General features: G+C 40.9%; 1 protein-coding gene across 2 annotated transcripts in view; it reads left to right on the plus strand.

Moving 5' to 3' along the window:
- LOC114879957 (basement membrane-specific heparan sulfate proteoglycan core protein) overlaps positions 1–24,651 on the plus strand; it is a 97,068-nt gene that overhangs the window by 53,900 nt on the left and 18,517 nt on the right. For both annotated transcript variants that reach the window (XM_029195404.2, XM_029195413.2), the window contains exons 10-15: positions 6,225–6,332; positions 11,069–11,185; positions 12,255–12,368; positions 12,494–12,607; positions 14,174–14,281; positions 14,876–17,329. In XM_029195404.2, coding sequence (XP_029051237.2) covers positions 6,225–6,332; positions 11,069–11,185; positions 12,255–12,368; positions 12,494–12,607; positions 14,174–14,281; positions 14,876–17,329 — 3,015 coding nt within the window. The remainder of the gene's footprint in view (positions 1–6,224; positions 6,333–11,068; positions 11,186–12,254; positions 12,369–12,493; positions 12,608–14,173; positions 14,282–14,875; positions 17,330–24,651) is intronic.

Raw genomic sequence — 24,651 nt, forward strand, 5'->3', positions numbered from 1 at the left:
ATAAATCAGTCGCTCCCTCAGCTTACTTTCCGAGTGACTTCGATGCTGGGTGTTTGGGATACTTCTTAATTCTTTCAGTGGATACAAGTCACTTGGGTGAATTAAGAGGAGGACTTCACCTTTCCTTATAAGTCTTCCATTTAATATGTCAATGAAATTTTGTTTCATTCCTGTCTTTTTTCAATTTTATTTAGAATCTTGTCTTGGGTCTGATAAATGAATTTATTTTTTTGAATCTTAATAGTCTTTGGATAGGGTATAGGAGATGGATAGCTTGAGCAGTACTTGTGAGAAAGTTGATGTTGGAGTATCCCTCTGGTGGCGATTATAGAAACTATTAGTTTCTGTTGTACAACTAATTTATGTTGGGATGAAGTCTGCTAAATGAAATTTAACAGTCTAATGCTTTGGATAGGGTATAGGAGACGAATAGCTTGATGAGTACTTGTGAGAAAGCTGCTGTTGGAGTATCCCTCTGGTGGTGAATATGCAAACTACTGCTATAACTTCTTCCAGAATCAAGGAACTTCCTGGTACCTCCAATCTTCCAAATACTTATTTTCGATAGTTGCATTAAAAAAGAAAATATACTTACATTATCCTTAAAGTGTTTCAAATATGATCTACATTCTAATATCACAGATCAATCATGATTAGCATTCCTGAGTCATTAATACCTCATAAACCAGGAAACAGAGATTTTAGATAGAAGTCGTTGGACGATCGGATCTACTTTTTTCACGGTGGAATTAAAAGAATGAAAGGGTGTCGTGTGTAGCAGCTCGTCAGGGTCGGAAGTGGCGTTTTTCGAGAAGGGCCGCGAGCCATTTCGCGTTGGATTTCACGAGATAGCAATGATCCGAGCGTGGAAACGGGAATTATGCCGGGCTGGATCGCGATAAGCGACCGAGAGACGTACGTTTAATCGTGGTTATCGCGAAGTTTACGCATACAGGCGGGCGTAGATTACGCGGTTGATTTTGCACGCGCCAAAGACTAGATGTTTCACGCTCTAGAAATACTCACGGTCTTTCATAATAAATTGCTACTATACAAAAAAAAAAAAGAAGAAGAGGAAGATAAAAATTTCCTTTCTTCATACCGGAAATTTACATTTGTTCTCATCCTTTCAAAAATTTGTGCTTCGAATACCCGTAACTTTCTAAGAAATCTAATACAAGAATAAAGAAAAGTATTTGTCATTCGACGGAAAAATTAATTGTAAACGAGTTATCGATTGCGGCAGTCGGTGCCACGGGTTCATTGTGCACATGATTGAAGAGCCGAGGATTTATTTATCGATTTCGTCCCTCTTGATTTCACCCTCTTTATTCTATTTTTATTGGACCCCCGATTTCATGTCCCATCTTTTATTCAGATCGCTCCTTTCTTTGGCTAAATCCAATACAAGAATTTTTAATATTTCATTCTTGTGCTTGGTAAATGTATGTTTAGTTGCAACCCTTCTTTCTATAATATTCCTGACAAAAAGGAGATAAATTATTCTCGATAATTTTCACGATGAAATACATATATGCTAATATTCAGCATGACGATATTAGAGCAACAGGAAATCTTACGAAATCGTTTCTCCAGCAGCGAATCCGAACGATTATCATCCCCTCGGTCCACGTGCAAAATTATTTTTTCCCCTCACGTTCGCGGTTCGCGACAGAACGTCATTAATTATAACGTTTAAATTGCAAATCGGCCACTAAAATATGTCGAATCCCTGGCGTGTACAGGCTGGCTCTCACGTTTTACAACCCCTCCTCGCGCTTCACTGTATGACGGGGAATATGACTTTATATATTGCGTTCATATATCTGCTTGACTCGGTGGACGCTCGTTACCCATCGAACAGTGATTTTTCATGCAAATTCATTTACCAAATCGATGCTCATTTTTCTGTAACGATTATTGTTTACGTGATGATAATGTCGAGCAATAGAACTCCCACCACGTATCAATGATTTCATGACATAAAATTATTGGGGAATAACACTTATGGCACATCAATTTAAAGCTTAAAGTCTAATAAAAATAACTATCCAAATTATCAACGAATTAATTATTTTATATTAAAACTATTAATGATACATTTATACAGTAATTTTCTTTGGTATACAGCAAGTGCCATTTTTATGTCACGAAATTGTGCCGGACTTTACATCGATCATTCGATATGTAACAATGAAATAATGATTAGTTTTAAGGAAACACAAGCTGGCTGAGCTTGTAAAAAAGCACAACACCATTGGTTCTTTACTCGAAGGGAAATCACGCCCTTTCTGTTTCCGTGTCTCATTAGGACGAGCAAACCCGAACTCGTTATCCGTTAAATCACGCGAGTGTTCTCTGAAACGAGGTGAGTTTAGTGTGCTAGGCAGTTTTTTTCCCCGAGCCCGCAAAACGTTGTTGCTTCTTTTCAAGAAACTTTCCATTGTGCTCGTACTACATTTACCGAAGCATATTTCATTCAATTAATCAATCATTCTGATAGTAAGCTCATCTGAGACATCGACTAAATTCATGTAGCCTTCATTTTTTATTATAAATTAATTGAAAAATTATTTCTCACCAAATGTTCCAACAGCCCTTCTATCCTTTGAATAATAACAATAATTTGTAATGTTGCTATCTCTTCCGCAACAACAGAATATCATGGAAGAAAAATCTTCCAGTAACGTACAATAAAAAGTAATATGCAGAGTGTTCAACGACGCGTCCCACAGGTACCCTTACCCGGAAACATACATCAGAACCGGGAAAAACTCGACTCGATATAAAGCTTAGGATATTAGCATGACAGGCGAAGCCGGAGCATCAAATTGCTGGACCTAAAAGGCAGACTAGAAAAGCGAGAGCAGCCCCTCTCTGCTAAATCGTCCGTGCGCTTCTAATGGACTGCTAGCGGGCAAAGTTTAGTCCCTACGGTGTTTCCCATCCACCTCTCGCCTGCCAACCCCGCGTTTCAGGGATGCGACACGATCTTCACTGTCTGTTCCCTCCCGACACCGTTTCAATTCCATTATAGAATCGTATACCAATCGACGTATCGAGTTCCCGAATACGTATAAAATAATTTATTCAGCTGAAAAATCTCAGGAGTGTCGCAGGACTGCTTGGATGGAAAATTAATTCACCGTCTCCTATCTGGAACATCATTTCCCGGCTACTTTCTTCGTGGTAGCCGTATGAAAAAGCTGCGCTGAGTGTTGCACGGGCTGTTGCACGCGATACTAATGTCCTCGTTATGACAGTCGAAAAACTGTGAACACTGTTGGTGAAAAAGGGACACGGGGCAAGGTTCTTGGTCCAGAGTTATATTCCCTGTCGTCCGTAATTGATCTCCCTCCATTCAACTGGTCCGCAATCTTCTGAATGGTTAAACACCGTTCACAAACGAGGGAAGCTTTGATTGATTAACAGTCGAAAAATGCGTGCCAGGAGGATGATCGTTTGGGTATCAAACCCTGTAATCCCGTGTCGGACGATTCTGGATTCAGCGCAAATTGACAGAGATGGATGAGGAACGGCGCTAAGGAGAAGTTGAACGGTAGTCAATGACCATTAGCTGACAAATGACGCAAGGAATCGCGTTGCTCGATGGTTTCAAGGCCCTGTAAACGAGTGTTCCCAGCAGACGATAAAGCTGCCGCGTCAAAGTGGTTACAACACGGCTGTGCCGGCAATTTCCCGAACTTCTCGAGCTTTAAATAGTGATGATCGAAGGGAAAGGCGAGAGGTGTGACGTTGGGAGGTGGAGGACGCGATAAGAGAATCGCGGTTGTAAAATGGTGCAGGGTAAAGGCGGGCTTTTCCAACCGCGAGACACGCTCTCATGCATCTTTAGAGCATGGAGAAAAAAAAAAAAGGGGGAAGAACCGTGCAAACTTTTCCATCCGCCTTAAGCTGCTGCCTCAATATTTCACTCTCCCGCGGTTCACCCGCCCTGTTCCCCTTGTTTTCGATAAAGATGTTAATGCCGCGTTACGATGCGACTGGATTATACGGAATTTCACGACGCAGCCTTCGTGTCTTCGGTTGGATATAGTGGCGAACGTTCAACAGCCTCGAAAATAGAACCCTCCATCGGTATTGTATCAACAATCTCGAAATTCAACGTTTAAAGTTGGCTGGACGTTTGAAATCCTACAACTCGAAGCCGCACCGTTTGATGGGGTTTCGTAATATGCGGCGTTGGGGAATAAGAATGTGTAGAACAGAAGATGAGATCAGGTTTTGACGAGCAGAGGGGGATCAGGTATGCTTTGTGACACGGGAGACTGCTATTCAATCACCCCACTCGACACTGGGTTCGTCATTTACCAACGTATCGCCATGAAGACTCCAACGGGAGCCCTTCTTAACCCTGACTCTGTTGCTATGAATCTTCCCTTTCCCCATCTAACCACGTGCTACTGCGGGGATCCTGAAACAGGATAATCTCGAGTGTCTCTTTGTAAGCCTGTTGACAATTAAATTGTGGTTAACAGATACGTGATTCTAAGTAACTTAATATTTGATTTAATTAACCCATTTGCTACCACGATCCCTAAATATTTTTTTTATCGCTAGGATTATATTAAATAAAATGTTAAATAAAAATATGAAAAATAAAAGTTTGGAAGTTAATGGGTTAAACAACTTAAGTTATTTTGCATTTTTCATTCCACAATCGTTGGATTCAGGTTAATTGTAGTCTATTTTTAGGTTATACGTAGATAAAATGGCCGTTTAATATTTTTCAAAATGGGGGAAACGAGAATCGATAGATCGCTCGACGTGTTAACATCGGTCGGTAACAATACCGGTGTAAATCGAGCGCGGGAACGTGGAAAATAGGTTTGACCAGCGAAACGCGACTCCAAGCATTTTATACGCGTCGCTGTAACGTTATCCAAAGCGGATTGTCTCGAATGAACACGACATAATTGCGAAAACGAGATGGCCCGATGTCGATCCAATTGCTGAAACAACACCGTAGTCAACGGATTCGTATCGCGGAAGTGGAAACGGACCAAAGCATATCCGGCGTGCACCGTCGACCGGGATGAAACTGGACCGACTCGCGGCTTGTGTTTATCTGAAATGCAATACGTACGAATTCCAAGCACTTTCGACAGCAATACGAGAGTAGCGAGAGTTGATAACAAATCGCTGCGTTCAGGTTAACTGGCCGAAAAAACTGAGATGAAAAATATCTCATTGACGCCATTTTATTTGATTTTTCTGCTGATGATTTCATTGGTCCTATCTGCGCCTAAATAATGTGTCACGTCGTACATTAAAAAATAGTTCCCATTAATGACACGCATTAAGGGGGGAGCCAGTGGCGTTTGAAAAATTTTAAATGGCATGAAAGGAGATGGAGGAATAAATATGATAAGCTTATTAAAAAATAAAAGGATATACATATCAAATTTTAGAAATAAGATAAGACGATTAAATAAGACAATTTATAATCAAACTCGGTAAACAAATACTTTCTTCGGTTCTATATTTCACTGTGTTTTATCAATCGGCAAACAGGTTAAGAAATACTAGAAGTTTATAGAAGATATCGATCCCGTGCATACGATTTCGTCTTTGAAACCTGATTCTTTTCGTCGTAGCTACCCCACGAATATTAAACGTCGAGCGTGCGGCATTATTGGATCTGTTCCCTCAGTACATCAAATAGAAATTCGAGTACCACCCTTCTTTGTAAACGAAAGCGTCAAAGAGTAAAGATTTTATTTTTATCGTCTCTAAACTGTGCTGATTTTTTCGCTTACTAAATCATATTAACCTCTCATTTTACAAACTTACGAATGTAGGTTATCCAAGCGTGCGCGTTACTTGCGCAGCGGACATGCGCGTTACTTGCGCAGCGGACATGCGCAGTAGCTCGTACATTAAAATTTGAAACTTAAAATAAGTTAGGTTATTATTTTACAGCAGGAATATTCTGCGACCGTATAGATTCGAATCGATACGCTTATTTGAAATCAGAAACCGTGGTATCAAATGTGGATTCGATTCGTTATGGAGCTATGAAATTTTCATCGAGACTGATAAATAACCTCCACAGTTTATGAATTCAAAATGTCGGTTAAAACAGGAACTGTTGTTTAATTTATCGAACGGACAAATCTAACGCCGGGAATGTCTGATACAAAAGAACATTTGATAATTCCATGCACCTAATTTCACGTTTCCCTTTTTTCTTTTATGCGCAGCTTGCACCTCCACGCAATTCAAATGCAGAAACGGCCAGTGCATCGACAGCAGTGCACATTGCAATGGCGTCGAGGATTGTCGCGACCGCACCGACGAGCTTAACTGCCGTGAGTACACAAAATACACACGTGAAAAGAACTGTTGTTATTATTATTTCTTTATTGTTGCACGTATTGTAACCGGGGTTTTCTTAATTTCAGTGCGCGCGTGTGTGTGCATGTATGATGCATCCATGTTGACTGCTTGCACGTGTTCGTTGCAGTTTTGAATTGACGCGGCAGGTCTGGGCGCTCTTTTTTTTTATCGAAAAACGTCAGCTGTCGCGAGTGTGTTTTGTTTTTTTAATTAATTCCTCGAAAGGGTCGCAATTCTGCGGTCCCCACGCTTTTGTGAATAATTCTTCTCGCTCAGATTAATTGTAATTGCCGCGTCAATGGTTCAAATTCTTTGTTTATTTTACTGTCGAATTTGTTTTTTAACATTCTTTTGATTTGCTTGTTAAATTACACAGAGGATGATATATGGTACACGTAATGATATAACTCACTCGCGTGTTTTCAAACAAAGCTATTACTAACACAATTCTCGTGCACTTATGTTCTTCAGCAAAATTGTCAGCAAGTTTCAGTCGTTATTGAATCCAAGAAGGTATTATCTATACTCTTTTTCAAACATTTTATAAAGTACCTCAATGCTCATCTCAATACTTCATCTCACACTCCAAATGTTCTTTCAATTCATATTCATCCAGTTAGTTCCTAGCTATCTTGTTCGTTTTCATTCAAACATTGGATTCTCAACCTGTATTTCCTGATCAGCAGCCCTGGTACGATGCAAGAATTCTATATTTTATCGCTGGTTATCATTAAGTTAGCATGCGACTACGGCAGAGTTAATCGCGAACGAGCAGGTATTACGATGAGCTGAATAATTACAATAGCTGTGACAATAATAACAATAGCGTGATCAGAGAGAGAAGGTAGCTAGCCGAGGGGTATGGGGGAAGTGGTTGGCCTAGTGTTTCCAGGCCATTGCACTTGTTGCCCCTCCCTCGGCCACCCTCTGTCTTCCTGTCTTTCCAACCCCTTATTATTTCCATCGCCTTTTGCAGAGGCACGCTCTGACGATGCCACGTCCACGGTTAACCACCCCTTAGCGACACTTTGCCCCTCATTTTTGGCCCGTGTCGACAACGTACAGGCAAGTTTTCTGAAACATTCAGACGAGGATTAACCCATACTGTTTTTACATTGTTAACTACTACTGGAACAGAAATTAGAATCTCTTCTCTGTTTCACATTATTTTACCGCATGGTAAAATTAGTTTCGTGAAAAATAGAACAACGTATTTCCTCGGAACACGTACGTCCACGTGTTTCACCGAGGGTCCATCACCAGTCAGAATTGGATTAAACCGATGAAAACGGGTGAAATTCCAGGGCACAGGCCGCGGTAAGGGCCGAGCAAACCCGGCTGGAGATTAACGTCGGATTAAAATTGCAGCCGATTATTAGAGCGGCTTAATAAACGCGAGTAAATCTCGTTCGGCAACAGGGGGTGCCTTAAATTCGGCTGCGGGAGCGTTGCTCGTTTTTCCGGCTTCGGTATTAATGCCACTAATGAAGTCTGGTGACAAATTACAAAAAGGAGGAGCAGGGAACGTTAGGTAGAGAACAGTAGAGTTAGTTGAATCATTCGAGGTAAAACCGTTGAAGTCTTCTTTGATGAATCAACTAGAATTGTTTGTTCATTTTGAAATGTACCTTGCATCATAGTCTAAAGAATCCACTACTGGAAATGCTGACCTTAAGATACATTCTGAATGAGTTTCCAACCCGAAGACCAGTTGAATGAGGAAAGGTTATCGAGATTCCATCGTGAACCATCGGTATTTGCAATTCATCCCAACGAGCGTAGCGAGCCTTGAACCTGAGATGATGTCAGAAAGTCGGAGGATCTGTTTGAACTTTATTGCCGAGGCGTGTCACGCGTTCGCGTGCTTTCTCGCGGGGCACGTTTGCCAATTTCGAGGTCGAGATATTCGACGATCGAGCGTGCCAGCGTGCGGACACCCATTTGGTGTTGGCAAATCGCGTTAAATCGTAACTGGATTCCGTGCGGCCGTGGCCTCACGTACCGTTCGATTCGTTGCTTTCGCGGAATCGAATTAATTTCGACGCTTTTTTCACCGTACGGCCCGTGCGATCACGTTTTTCTCGGTGAAAGAATATTTACTTCTTGCTTGATTTCACGAATTCCATTGGCGAACTTTTCACTTCGTTACGGCCCGATAACTTGCGGTCATTTTTGCCGCTCGGCTACAGACTGGTGCAAACCGAGATACGTTAGACCCTTGATAAGTAGCCGCGCTGGGGGCTGGTAGGGGAGGAAATTTCTGGGAAAGGGAAGTTCGACAATTTCCTCCACCAAAAAGCTTAAATATAATACGGCACTGAAAAGATAGATAATGTACCGGAGACATGTGATTAGCATTAGTAGTAATAGATCTCTGCGGAAAGTTATCGAGCGGCCAGTTATCAAGCGTTTGCTATACTTTTATTATACTCTCTTCGCGATTTTCGTCGTCTGTTTCTTCGACGGAAATTCTTCCTTAGCGAAAAATATGCGTGCCAGTTATCACCGCGATAAGATCAAGGCAACCGTAGGCGTGAAAAGGAAAATGGGTCATTGACGAACAAGGCGATATCGTGCTGCGAAAATTGAGGTATTGTCACGGTTAACGTATTGTTCGCCGAACGAGTCCAATTCCGTCAATATTTTGAACTTCGAAACTTCATTACACGTTTAAACCGGCGTTTAAAAAGATCTGCCATTTTCAGGCAGCAATGATGAAAGAAACTTGGTAAACAGAAATCTGATTGCGTGTACAGATTTATATACCCGGTGTTCCTGGTACAGTTTGAGACAAGGAGCAATTAATGAAGACAAAGCGGAACGATTTTTAAAAGGATTCTTTTTCAATTTTCTCCTTTCGACTGGTTAAACGAATTTCTTCAACCGTCCCGCGTTTGTCGCTCGACATGCGAAGCACGATTCTCACGTGCGCAATAATTACACGGGAGCATCGCGAGCGTGTCCCCGTGTTTCCATTAAACAGTCACGTTTTATGCGATATACATTTTTTTTGTCGTCAACACCTTTGCACGCGATCGTGGAAAACGCATTACCAGAGAGAGTCGGAATTAATCCGGTAGATCAGAGGACGGGCTCAAAGGCTTTTATCTTTGTTTTTTTTTTGTAGTGGTTACAAAAAGAACAGCCGGTATACAGTATTTAAATTTTCAAATATTACGAGCCTCTTTCTGTTTGGAAAAGAGAGAAGCTCCGAAGCATCTTTGGAGCCCGGGTGGTTCAGAATTTATTGTCCTTCAAAGTTTCAAATCTTGTTCGATTCTTCACGCCCGATGCAGGGAATAGCATAGAATTTCGAATCCATCTGCTTGTCGAAGCTGGAACGTTCAGTTATTTTTTCTCGGTAGAGGGTTCTACAAAGAATCTTCATCAGACGTTGGCAAACTGGCATGGCCAAGTGTTACGGTGCGGTGGTGCTTCCGTTTCATTCTTTCGAGTGCACTCCGTCCGAAGAGTCGTTCATCCTCGATCGTTAGCTAATTGCCCCCGTAAATTAGAACCACGTAGCCTCGTAACTCCTTGTTCATTTATAATCTCTTCCACGAAATTTCCTCAGGTGCGTGTTAATTAATGGCCAACGGTGGCTCGTTTCACCTGCTCCTCCCCTGTCTGCCCACTAATTAATTCTACGTCTGCTTTTCTAAACCTACTACTTTCCTTCCCTCTGTCTTGGCTCTTTTTCGTCTGTTCGAATTACGTCTGACATCCGGTCAGTCATTGGGTGGCTACTCTTCTGGAAGACTCTTCTGGAAGTATACTCCTCCTTCCAGGGGGATGCCACTGGCTCGAACGTAAGAGATAGTTAGAGGGTTTTTAGGTTTCTTTATGTAGCAGTGAATGTTCTTGCAAAATTATGACATAGTAATCAATGATTAAGGCTTCTCTTAGTTAATTGGGAAGGTTGAGAGGAGTCTTTGATTGACCCAATTGGTTTTGGCTGAACCTTTGGAGAACCTAAGCAAAATCCAAGGAGGACCCAAGAAAGGAAGGGAGAGTTTGATTTTGAGAGAAGCTAAGGACTCAAGAGGAACTTAAGGAAAATTCAAGGAGAGCCAAAGAAAGGGTAAGGCTTTTGGTTTTGGGAGAAGCTAAGGAGGATTCTAAGAGAACCTAAGCAAAATCCAAGGAGGACCCAAGAAAGGAAGGGAGAGTTTGGTTTTGAGAGAAGCTAAGGACTCAAGAGGTACTTAAGGAAAATTCAAGGAGAGCCCAAGAAAGGGTAAGGCTTTTGGTTTTGAGAGAAGCTAAGGAGGACTCTAAGAGAACCTAAGCAAAATCTAAGAAGGACCCATTGGTAGGAGAACCCAAGGACCTAAGGAGAATCTAGATTCTAGAGAGGGCTCCTCACCTCCCTTCAGAAGCTAACTTAAAACCTCCTCTTTCCCTTAACTAAGAAAAGTCTAAATTATAGATGACCCAAGTAGTATGTCCATCGATGTCTAAGGACTATCAAATCCTCATCTAAAAAACTATACGATCATAAGCTAAGTAGTAGAATCATTGTCCATTTTTCTACTGCAATCTACTGTCTTATACGACTGTGGCGTTACATGTTCTGCCTTATATGTCCCTACACGTCTTCGTCAAAGCATATTCTTCGCTGTATGTGTCATCTCTCGTCTCTGGCATCAAATCGAGCAAACAATCAGGTACCATTTCACAGTAGATCGAATTCTGCGGATTATTACAGCTTGCAGAGAAGACCAATTTGAATGCACACCTGGGTTTTGCGTGACTCTAAACAGACGATGTGATCGGGTCATGGATTGTACCAACGGAAGGGATGAGGAAAATTGTTCGAACATGAGTATGAAACTAATACATTCGATTTTCGAGGGAAGGAAGCGTTAACAAGCTGCGTTCGAGCGTCGATATGTTGCCTGTGAAAGCATGAGAATGAGAAAGAAGCATGCCTGGACGTGTTTGGTTTCGCAAGTGGCTCGCCAACTGACTGTTGCAAGAATCCTGTCACCTGTTTCCGAGGAAACGCCATAAACCTTATTCATCAATTTCAATGAAACTTTGTAGTTTTATAGAGTGATCCGTAACGAGAATAACAATATTCTTCGTTCTTCTTTATTTGAGCCTTACTTTTTTTTAAATCACTCTGTAATGCCACAAAGTTTCATTTAATGCGACAGTCAACAGCGTTTGTGTATCCGGCTCCTTTCAACCACAATATTCCGAGATATTCCACCTGTATTATAAAAAGAAATTGTTGAAACAACTTTTACGATATTTCATAGCGAAGGGTGGGAGATCTCGGATAATCGTAGCTATTAATCCGCGATGATCGAAACGACTCGAATCCTGAATTATCCGGCGTGTCCAACTATGTTGCATTATAGAGAAAATTAATTTCACTTAAATTTTTAAGCTTTCGTTTGTAATTAATATTGGCAAAGATTGATTTAGAATATTAGACACCCAGTAGACAGAAACAAGTGTCCGATAAGAGAAAAAAGTGGGTGTCCGATTGGAACCGAAGCGAAAGGCTGTTCGAGCGAATGAATATAACGCTTGTCCCTCGATTATGGATCCTTGTTTCTCGAGTAATTAATTACACGCTCCTCCGGGTACGGAGAGTTCAGAGTCGTCCGTTTCTTCGGGATCCTTATCATCCTTGTTTCCGCGTCGAGGCGCAACGGAACTCCGCGCGAATAATCCGATTCATTTCGCCGCCTAATTATCCTGGTGAACGGATATCGGAGGATAAACGAATGATCCCCGGTTCGTTTCATCTCTAACGACCTATCAGGCCTTTGCCTCGAAGTCTGATAGCTTCTTAATTAATCATTCCGCCTTGCCTTAGTTTTCATCGATGTTTTTATTTATCGTTATATATTTTGTTTCTCTTTTCTTTTTTTAATTATTAGCACGATGCCGACCGGACGAATTCACCTGTTCCGACGGTGGTTGCGTAAGCGAGAACGCAAGGTGCGACGGACGTTCGGATTGTCGAGATCGTTCGGACGAGTACAATTGCAATGGTATTTTTTATTTCGTTTTATTTCATTTCGTTAATTTTCTATTTTATCCCAATGTTTCAGATCAACTGTCCGAGAATCATAATTTATTTTCTAATTCTAACGTATGTTACTTTTTACCTTTTTAGTAACCACCTGCAGCGGAGATCAGTTCCGGTGTCTGGATGGGACCTGCATCAGCATCGACAAAAGATGCAACTCGTACATCGACTGTCGCAATGGAGAAGATGAGAACCAGTGCGGTAAGAAAGAATCTCTTCATCTTTTTACTAAATAAATAAGCAAGGAACTTTAATCGTTCCCAAGAAATAGGGAGAATCTCTGGATCCAAATGGAACGCGGTTTGGAGAACATTATTGTGGAAACAGTTTCGCTGTTAAACTGTGTGTCGATCATGCTTATTGCGAATGCAACAAGTCAACACGCCTGATTGTGACGGTAACGAGCGACTAATTAACTTGAATGGAGCCGGAATTCTCATTGAGGTACTGACAGATGTTTTCCAACGTCGAAGAGTGGGAGTTCTTTCTCTTCTGTTCTCATTATTGGTAATTTTATGCATATCTTTTTTCTATTTATGCTTCAAAGTCTGACACAGTTTTCCTGGAAATTCAATATTTCTGTTGCTTCAAATGTCTTCCTTAATTTCAAGTAATTTATAACTCTTCCGATTTGCAGAATTGAATTTCAAGTTTGCTTTCAAATTGAAAAACACTCCTCGACGTTGGAGCTGCATCGATCAGTAATCAGATGAAGATTTTAAACTGGCTCTAACTTTGATCCTTAAATTTAATCGCTTGATGGAACTCCTTTAATAATAACTCTTCTGATCATCGAGTTCGTCGACTTGATTGTTAATTTATCAGAAAAAAAAAGAATGATCCGAGAACGAAGATCATTCTGGGATCCAGTTTTCAACGTGTTCGCTTGACAATTTTCCATGCTGACCGTTCTTCAACCGGAAGCGACTTCTTCCCCCTTCCTCAGAGATCAATTTTCCGCCATGCTACGCTTCGACAGATTTTTACCTCCGGCAAAAATTGACCCCAATCAGTTCCATCATTTTTGCAATTCCTTGTAGCGTTGGGCTCGACTATTTAATCGCTCGGAGTTTCACAGAATTCATAAAAAATACCCAAATGAAAAGGAACACGCCTCGAAGCGTTTAGAAAAATTGTTTTGAAAGCTCTTTGCAGAAATTTTTTTTTTAAAGCCACTTTAAAGGTTTTCTTTGATGCTTTTTACGCGAAACGATTTGAAAGGTGGATCGAGCCCATCGCTAGCCGAATCACGAACCATTTCATTGATCACTCGCCGTAATAACGAGCAAGAGGATTTCGTGGTTTCATTGACGAACGCGAGATCAACGGCTTATGGTTGATTTCACACACGTCGAGTGGGAAAAAGGAACGCGACAAAGGGAAAACGCTTGGAATTGTAAGCGGATACCGCGTGTTTTATTCTGTGGAACGGGGGTTAATCGAAAGACCGACTTCGCTCTGCCTTTAACCCTTTAACCGGGCCTCGACCGATAACCAGGAAGCCTGTGAAATAAATAACACCCTTTTGTTTATAAATTGTATTTATTAGATAGACGTTACGATGGGCTTTCATAATTTCATCATCAGAATGTTAATACTCCCTAACAAAACAATATTTCATCCTCTAATCGCTTTGAAGTAATCGCATAAACCATGAAGAAATGTATTCTGGAGGATAGTAAAAGATAAGATGAAACAGTCCTATGTTTGCCTTGTGGACTGTCCCGTTAAAGGGTTAAATGTGCATGAGTGTGGTGTGTGGAGCAGGTTGCGGAGAAGCCAAGTTTCGCTGTACGGACGGCCAGTGCATCGGTTACGAGTTGCAGTGCAACGGGGTGGAGGAGTGCTCTGATGGCTCTGACGAGAGGGACTGCGGTAATTATGCCATTCACACCACCTACTCACCCCCACACACATGTACACTTTACATCTACCACACTCGCAACCAGGTAGATTCTCAGAAATTTCTATTTCTTCTCCCTGCTAGGACTTGTTTTATCGAGAATAAGGGTCGTCATCTCTGTTTAGTTGATGAGGTTCGTTGATCATCGACTGGTTCAGTTGTTTCCATTTGGTAGGAGGTTTGTTCGAAGGAGATTTCTTTAAAAAGTTGTGTGTTAGGTGAGGATGAAGTTGAAGATGGAAGAAGAATCAAACAGAATGATAATTTGGAATTCGAGGAAGTAATGTAGCGAAGGAACAATGAAATCTTTGCTGAAACTTAATAATGCAAACACCTGTTGCTGGGTGAATTCTGTACTGCTAGATTCTTGCTTAGGTTTCGACCCTGAAATTGTAATCTGATTGAAATTCTGATACTTGTGTTCTTCTTCATCTTCTTCATCTTTTCTTCTGTGCTTTTCGTTGAAAGAATAGGATTTATGGTCTTCTAAGGCCCTTCTTCCTCGTGTTATTATTTGAAAAAGAAAGCAGAGGACTTCAACGTTTGATAGTTCGTCATGATCACAGGGAATTCTGAGTCTAATGTGATCAACGATGAACGATTGCTGTGGAAGAACAAAGAACCAATGGGTAAACGTGAAAATTCAGCTAAAAGATGGAGCCTGAAGAAATTGAAGAAACAAGGTGAAAATATCAAGAATGATTCATTCTCAACAATGCAGAGTCCAAAAACGGTGGAAGAGATGTATAGTACAGTCTCTTCTGAAGATAATTACTTGAAGACTACCAGAAATTCTCAGCATCCACTGAAGAAACCTAAGAATTCCACTGACGTTCAGTCAAGGAGGTCTAGGAAGAAGAACAGGAAACGTTTACACAAGAAGAATTTAAAGAATGATACTTTAACCGAGAATGAGATCCCTATGAGAACTGAAGCTTTGCTTCTGGTAGAATCCACACCATCAGCAACTACTTTGAATGAAAATTTAACTATCTCAACAAGTACAGAACTAAATTTTCAGAGAACTTCTTCAACTATTTTAAAGAGTGAACAATTTATTGAGCAAGGAAATAATAAGAAATTGGAAAACGAAGTCAGTACCACTGTAGCAAGCACAGAATCAGCAACTGAAGAAACCAGTGAACTCACTGATGATTTCTTATCAACCTTAACAGATGACACAATATTTTCTGAAGATCTCGACCAGAAGTTGAAGACTACCTCCATGACTACAGAAGACACAACACAATGGAATGTGGAAGAAGAAACTAATTTCAGTGACTCTGTAGAGACACCAAAGGTCAACTGGTCTTCTGAAGATCTCAATGAAACCTCGACTATAATCCCTGAAGAAGAGACAACAAAATTCAACTTAGAATTGGAAGATTCTTCAGAAACCTTAAAAATCAAACGATCCTCGAAGGAAGATTTGGATAAATCCTTGCGAACAATCTTTCCAGAAGAAGTTACAGAGTTAAACTCAGAAGATCCCTCCACAACTTCAGAAGCAATTGAAACTATCAACTATGGATCAAATGAAGTCTCCAAAGAAAGGTCGTCCAGTAGAGAGGACATTTACGGTTATAAAGCAAAGAAACGTGGGGACTTTGCTAATTACTTCCATAGATATTTGTCAGGAAGCGTCACACCATCGGCCTCAACTTCTTCCACAGCTCTGGGTAGATACGAGTACAATAATTCGTCTGTTAAAGTGGAGAGTGGTCTGTTCGACTCTGGTTCGAACATTTCCAAGGTTGATCTCGATTTGCTGAGCAAAAACAGGCTGTCCAATGAAGTTCCATCAAACTCATCCCTTTCCACAACTCAGGCATCCAAAGGGAAGGTTGATCCCTGCACCTTGAAGTGCGTGGAATTGTACAAGAAATTGAAAGCGTATGAAAAAGAAAAAGAGAAGCAGTCGAATAGTTTTAATAATGGAACCCTGAAGAGTGAAGAGAACGTGGATTCAGGGCTGATCAGCATGGAAGATACGACTCCCTTCGACTTAGCTGACGAAAATTGTACTGAGCTGATCTTGGACACTGAACAATCAACAGAAATATTCAGTGAGATTCCAAAGATCATCCACAGCATCACCAGCAGTACAGAGCCCCAGGATGTAGTAGAGATCATCACTAGTACTGAGAAGATCGAGAGCCAGGTTGGTAAAAAGAAGCCAAAACACGATAAAGGGAGGAGGAAGGATAAGCATCCCAAAGGTAAAGGTAGAAAAAGGAAGAATAAACACAAGAATCGAGTGAACAAGCAATCTACTTCAAATGAACAACACAAAACCACAATTGGGATTGATCAGTCTACCTGGAAGAGCTCCACTTTGCCTTACTTCGATGTGAAACCTACGCTTTTCGAAATAGGAACCGGTACTTATCCAATAAGGGACGTCGCAGAGTTTCATTCTAAGGAGAGCACGGACCAGGAAGAGAAACACAGCCAGCAGGAAACAACTGCCTCTTGGTGGAGCACCGTCACAACTTTCATAAACCAACCTGTTACCAAGGATTCTTCTTCAAAAAAGTGTAAAAAGGGTGATAAGAAAGCCAGTTGGTGGAACAGTGGTTCTTTGTTTAATCAGAATTCAGAGGAAGATTGCGAGGAAGATGCTTCAGTAACAAACAATGATTTGGATGAACTTAAAGAAACTACTACAGAAATCTTTAGAGACCTGTTTACTGGTACAACCATCCAATGGCCAGAGACTATAATCCCTGAAAGATTCAGGTGCAACCAGGACCAGTACTTGTGCGACGATGAAACCTGTATCTCAGGGAGTCAAGTGTGTAATGGAATTATAGATTGCAAAGACAGCAGCGATGAATCAAATTGTGGTAGTCATACAGGTGGAGGCAATAGAGGTGGGTCTAATGGAAGCACAGAACATCCAGTGGATTGTGGAGAGCTGAGTTTTGCCTGCGATGGGACTTGCATCAGCAACATCTTTCTCTGTGATAACATAAGACACTGCGGTGATGGATCAGATGAGGCTGACTGTGGAAGCGAAGGTAGAAATAGAACTGGACTGGTTATTTGTTCCTCTTCTGTTGTACAAACTAACTTCCTGCTTCGTGGGACTCTTCGGATACTGTTCAGTGGAACATCTTGTCAACGTGTGAAATTGAACAAATGGAAGTATGGCTGTGCAAAATGGTGGCTTCAATGGGAGTCAAAACGTTGTTGCAATGAAGGAGATTTATGTGTTGAAAGTTTCACTTTGTGACGTCCATCTGTGCTGTACAAAGGCCTTGAAGGGTAGATTATCAATATATTTTCAGGAGTTCTGTTTTGATACCACACAGGCTGCATGGCTTGATCTTTCCTTTGCATTTACATAGGTAAGCAAATCATTGATCATCATATTTCATATTTTCATTTCTTATTATTGGATCAAAGTAAACAACTAATGTTTTACTTCATCATAGGTTCAGATCAAATTACCCAGTAAATGCAAAGGATAGATAACGAGGTCAACGCGTGAGGCAGCCTGTACGAGTGTCTAACAAGCATTTTTAATCCTCTAGAGGATTTCACGAGCTCGATTCGATACGATGCATCCTGTTTATTAATCCTGAGATTCAGTGGATTTGTTTGGAATTCAAACAACGCGCACGTCGTTCATCGTTTCCTCTCTTGAAGACGTCGAGGTTTTCATTTAGCTGCCACAGACACAAGAAAGAGAAAAAAAATGAGTCACACGCTCATAATACTGAGACAACACTGTACATAGAACCCATGGAATTACCTAACCGCCTTCGAGGGGCTTCAGATTGCTTTAAGTGTTAGTTTCGAGGAAATCCCTTGTAAAAAAGAGGTCCCTTATGGTCGAGGAGTCATGTGTGCTGTTAGACTGAGAATATATTTTCTAAACGTCATTGTTCATCCAAAGGTGTCTTCATAAAATAAGCTCTCTTATCACAGAGATGAACATTCTGACATTGTATCACAGTCTGACAGTACACTGATGGTTACCATCGTTCACCGTAACAAATGCTTTCAGTGTATCAACCTGTGCCCCTGTATACGCTTTAAATGTATTCACATGGATAGCTTGTACATACATACATATATATATATATATAACATTGAATGCCTGGGCTCAAGCTTTTCGCGACCTTGAAGAGAGATGCTGAAGAGCTAGAGCCTAAGGTGATAGGGGTTCACGAACAGGCTGTTTGTTTTTGCCGGTGGCGCCCTGTAGATTTGGCCCCGTGCCCTTCTATGGACTTCACCTGCAGCGATGGCTCTTGCATATCGAAGAGCTCGGTTTGCGACGGATTTGACGACTGCCCCCGGGCAGAAGACGAGCTTCACTGTGGTATATAAACACTTACATTTCATCTTGGTGAACCTGATGCCAGTGATTCTTATACCTACACCTGACTTTCAAAAATTACATGATATTATGTATAATCTGGCATCCGGTGATCCTTGCTTTTGCTTGCAAAATAATCTGATGTGAGTCTTCTCTGTGATGGTACTTACAGATTGGACCACGACTCAGCTGATAAAAGCTTTCACGTTTAATGGGACTTGATTGACAGAAAAGTGATCGATTAATCATGGTACTAATTAAGTATGACTTGTATTGCTAAAAGAGGAAACAAGAGATTCGGTTGTTCGAACTGCATCAGTGTCAATTAGAAGAGAAAGAAACTGGTCAGATTAATTATTGAATGTACTACTGAAATGAGGGCAATTTAGAAGTGCCAGGAGGTTTTATTCATTTTTTAATGTACTGCTGTATCTAGGTAACTGAAAATAGATGACAAGACAGTTTGATGAACATAGTCCACATTATGGTGATTGCATTTTGTTTTTTCAAACGTGAAAGCTTTGCCAGCCACTGCTAAGTTTTAACCTTCGAGCTATCATCAATTGTACATAAATTCCTCTCCCAAGTACCTTGAACTTCAGGATAGTTCCTTGATCCAGTCTCAAAGCCAAGGGAACGATCGTTTCAATCTGATCAGCTCATTAATTTCCTTATGTCCTTTGGGGAAACGATCGCTCCCCTCATGAGAGAAGTAAAAAGCTTTTGTATCGTTGTTCGTCGAACGCTTTTGTTGTTCATGGACGAGTTTCGAGCTTCAGTAATGTTGTAACTGAATAAGTACCCTATTAGATAATCATCCCTTAAAGCATTAAGTTGTTGCACATCAAACAGCCAATTTAGGAATGTAAGGAGACTGGCACAATGACATAAATAGCACTGGTATGTCAATATAATTTCTTCAAGCTTTCTACTATCAGTGCCATTTTATGTCATCTAATTGTGATAGACTTTCTATGTTTCAAAATGATCCATTTGCCATGCAACAACTTGATGCAATTATTAAGAGAGGCGAGGACAAGTTGGAGTTGAACTTGAAGAAGGAACTATTATCTTTAGTATAATTTAATTAATTTTCAAAGTCTTCTATTGATTATGGGTAATGAAAGTTCCTTCATCAAGCAAGAAACTGTATCAGCCTCTTTCTAAAACAGAATCTTAATCTCCTCTCATGCACCAACATTCATCTCGTCGTTTGTGTTTGTACATAAATGTGTGTTCTCTGCTCCCGTGTACCCTTGCTGCGACACAAACGACAAAACAAAACAGAACGGGAATGCACACCCACCCAGTTCAAATGCGTCACCGGGAACAAGTGCATCGAGGGTGTCTACCGGTGCGACGGCCATCCGGATTGTCCTGATCACAGCGACGAAGATTGCGCTAACGAAACCATTACACACGCCACTCAGCCTACCAGTACGCCTTTAATTTTCCCTCTGTTTTTTTTTTTATATCGAACCCTTGATCAGTGCCTGAAGCTTCACTTGGATTCAGCTTGAAAGTAGAAACAAATTATGAAGGATAGAAACAGGAAGTGAACAAGAATGGTTCTCTGGCATTGATTTTGGAGTTTCATGGCATGTCATTGCATAGTTGTCATTGATTGAAAGGAACGCTCTGCTAATTTGAGGCTTCAGATGAAAGAGTAAAGGTATAACATAATAATATGTATATTTTCAGTAGAAATTAGTTCAGAGACTAACTCCTTCTTTTTTCAGATGTATTGTTTCATCTTCTATGAGGCATAGTTTGGGAAATTGTGTTTAATAGGAAAGTGCTCAGGAACTTTTAAGGAAAACTTCTCAAGTGTCCTCAGATTTTAATGAGCTTATACATGTTGATGCATTATATTATTGTGAATTTCTCTATCAATACTGAGAAGATTTCCTTGAATGCAATTACATGTATTGCCAAGTCTCATAACAGTGGTGTCTTTCTGAAAGAAATGATGAAAAGCAGATCTTTCCTTTCAATCTGACGTATTTGTACGTCTAAACATATATATTTGTTATACAATCTGCTTTCGATTATACTCGACTCCTCTTCCTCTGCATGATTCAGATACATCTGAAAGAGGCGTGTTTACGAACCGCCGAGATCCAGCCAGGTAAAAATGGTCAAATAAACTCGTTCTCCTGTTTGCTTAACACTCCTCGACGGGGACAACGATGCTAGCCGACTTACTCCCATCTAATTAATTCATTAGCTTGATAGAGGGAACATTCAAAATGGCAAGGACTCTTTCTACTGTCTGGTGTATTCAGGTGTAATTTCTGAATGAAAAAGTTTGAACGAAATTTTAGAATATTTATTCTAAAGAGTATGCTTTACATAGTATTAATTGCAATAAGGTGAGCTTTCACAGTTTTAGAACCACAGTGGCAGTAGACGTTCAAGTTCAATTGCCCTTAAAAACCTGCTTTTTAGTTACTAATTGAATTTGAACCTCGTTCCCCGTCACGGAGACGTTTTTAGTGGTCATCTTTGCTGGAAATGCTTATGTCCAAGTAGCTGGCAATGTGCTTGTTCTGTGTATGTATACGTCCAGGCCAACCATGGCCAGGCTGGGCAACCGAGAGCCCGAGGGAATGCGATCCGAGCAGGGAAATGCGTTGCGACGACGGCAAGTGTGTTCTGCTTCGACGTAAATGCGACAATATCTTCGACTGTCTCGACGGCAGTGATGAACGTGGCTGCGGTAAGAGCTTCCTTCAATCCTTTCCTAGATCATTCAGAAGATTCACTCGTCTTTTATACCTTGCAGTATTCATATTTGCTGGAGATCATGAACTTAGGATTTCAGTTGAGAAGAAATAGAATTGTCACCTTGATGGACTCCCCTAAAACTCTAGCTCTGGATTTCAATATTAGAATTAAGAAGAAAATACCTCTAAACTAGATGCACTGATTTAAGTTTCAGTCAGATTATCAATTCTCATTTTTTTAAAAATATTTTTATAATAATATTAGGAGTATCAAATGAATTCCTTGCAGGTTCCTATTGATTCTGAATTTTTCTTGAGTGAAGCTAATATACAAGTACTGTAAGAGTGAATCTCTGAATGACTTATATTCCTATTGATCAATATCCAGCAAACACAACCATAAAACCGCTTTTTTAAAAGCTTCTTTGGTGTGCTTATATGTGTTTGTGCCGTTAAGGTGTCTGCACGCCTGCCGAATGGAAATGTGCCAGTGGCGAGTGCATACCGGAAACCGAAAGATGCGACAATGTTGTCCAGTGCGCTGATGGAACTGACGAGGCTGGATGTGGTAATTATGCGTCCTCGCTCCCTTGCCTCCCAGTTCGACGAAAAGTGGCCTTACCATATTGGAAAACAGAGAGATTCTCTTAAAATAATCCTTTAACTATAACGTACCTCTACCATGAATCAATAGAGTTGTATAGTTAAAGGGTTAATCAAGATTGCTGAAAGATAATTAACATCGCATTCCCTCGTTAATCAAATTTATATTGTTTTAATTCGATCTTTGAAGCATCGATTGCATGATTATCGCATGACAATTTATAGTACATTTGTACGTTTTTGATTGTACTCGTCGCTTTCTGCTCGCCTCAACAATTTTGTACTCTTCAAAAATGAAACACGTACAATCAGTTGGAGCAGACACGTGAGTATCTCTTCCAAATTTTCTACTCTGTGGACTAATGTGCACGCGAGGATGGTGAGCACAGTCCTGTATTCCTTTCAGCAATACAGAACCCCATATACTCTGAGTTTGATATACCATAAGTGCCCCTTTGCTTTACTTTTGTGTCATACTCTCATGCTTGAAAATTGATCAACAGTTTAATAGCTGAAAGGAATACAGGCTCTGCTAGTAAGGCCGTTTTCGACCCATTCCCCTGTTCCCCTTGTGTCGCCCACTAATGCACGAGATGTCCTAACGGAGTACCACCTGGTCGTTTGGGGTCGTTGTAGTAAATGAATGTCCGGCTGGAATGTTTCGATGCAACGACGGATTGTGCCTGGACAGTAAGAGACGTTGCGATGGTCGACCGCATTGTTTGGACGGCTCGGACGAGATTAACTGCCGTACGATCACTACTTTTCTACCTCTGCCTCTTTCTATCTCTCTATCTCTCTCTCTCTTTCTCTCTCGAGGCTGATTTGCATTGCGAATTACGACAGCGAACAGTAGAGGTCCTTCAACCGGGATGCCTGGATGGATTTATATGAAGAAGCCTGCTGGACAAATTTTTGAGACTCTCCTAAAGAGAAGACTTTATTATAATTTTAATATCATAGACTGTAACGTCAATGATTAATTTATGATGGAACTTCTGCAAAGCCAGCACCTCTTCCTTTTCAATGTAGACGGTAAAATTATTGAAAGAAATTCGATTCCTTTGCGAGAAATCAATTATTGTTCAAAGCGTGATGCAAATCAGCCATCCTCTTAAACGAGGAGCTTCTTCTGGGCACCGTGTTTTTCTTTTGTTTATACTAAGAGCTCCCCGACTCGCTGTAATCCATCCTCCCCCCATCTTGGAATCGATTAAATCCACCTGGTTGATGAATTATTCTCTTCTGGGGTTTCGACGTTTCGGATTGTTTCGCATGAAGGAGCCAGCGATCGACGGGAAAAGACGGAATCTTCACGCAATGCTGATCTCCTAAACGACACGCTGAACATTCCTTCTTTTTTCAGGAACGTCTGGCCCGTGGGTCTGTCCCCTGTATTACGGGAGCTTCTTCCTGGTCCGCGTACGCAGATGTCGAAGGGAATTGAAAACGTTGAGGAAAAAGATAGGAAGCTCCGGGAAGCGGGTTCGAGGGCGAAAAAACGAGAGGAGAAGCCAGAGAATAGAGATCGATGCGTACGCGGATCGGTAGGAACGAGCTCTCCCTGGTCGCGTCGGTCTTCAAGGCGGCAATTAAGAAGCTGTAACTAATGCGAGAGCCAGCTCGGCTAGACGAGAGGCCCGTTAATCTCGTTTCGTCGTTCGATCGACCGTGCTTTTTCGATGCGAACGTTCGTTGACTGCCGTTTTGCTTGGACACCGACCTTCCATGCTTCACGATCGAGGCTGGTTGATCGTGGAATACCCTCTCCGAGGCTACAGAATGTCTACTCGAGGAAGATTTAAAGGATTGAACCTCCTGAAGCGTGGCTAATGAGCAAGGCTTCCATGGAAACTGATTGAAACTTACCATCAGACACAATTCTTAGAGTTATTTGTAATTGTAGCTTCTTCATTTTTGCTTAGGGTGATTGGTTATTCAAAAAAAAGATCAGGAAAAGGTTTTTGAAAAAATTCAACTTGAATGTTGCCCAAAATTTTAATTGAGCTTTATATTCTTTATGATTTTAATAATATATGCCTGTTGAGAACCACTGAAGCTCCGTGGATTCTCGACCGACTTTCAAATTGTTTTCCTTCAGAACTAGAAAAATGCACTTCGCTTCTTTTTACTCGTTCTTCTGCGAATAATCACCCGTCCAGATTGCAACGTATTCTGTTTAAAAAATTCGTGTGAGAAAAGTTCACCCCAGTAGATATCTTTCAATCCACCGAACTTTAATTGACCCACTTAAGGTATTTTTGTCAAACTATCATAAAATGTTTTACAGAAGATTTCCAGCAGCCTTTCTGTAGCCTCAATGATCATCCTCTTAATTACTGACATAAGTAGTCAAGCAAACTTTCAATCAGCCTCAATCTGGCTCACTGAACCATGTATCTTTGTATGTTTCAGCGTGGCACCTAACTTAAATCTCATTAAATTTCACGCCTTGGATTATCTGACTCTATATACAGAGCAATTTTTTATCTCTACTGTTAACACATCTTCAACAATACTTTTCTTCCTCTCAAATAATCTGTTTCTCTTCACCTTGCTCGAATTTTCTCTACTTTCTTCTCTTGCTCACTGTCTCACACACTCTCTTCTTTCCTTTTGTCTTCTATTTCAGCACAGGTTGCCTGATCTTTGATATATACATACCTGTCTTCTCTAATTGTATACT

This window comes from Osmia bicornis, chromosome 16, assembly GCF_907164935.1.
Source record: "Osmia bicornis bicornis chromosome 16, iOsmBic2.1, whole genome shotgun sequence".
Classification (NCBI taxonomy): Eukaryota; Metazoa; Arthropoda; class Insecta; order Hymenoptera; family Megachilidae; genus Osmia; species Osmia bicornis.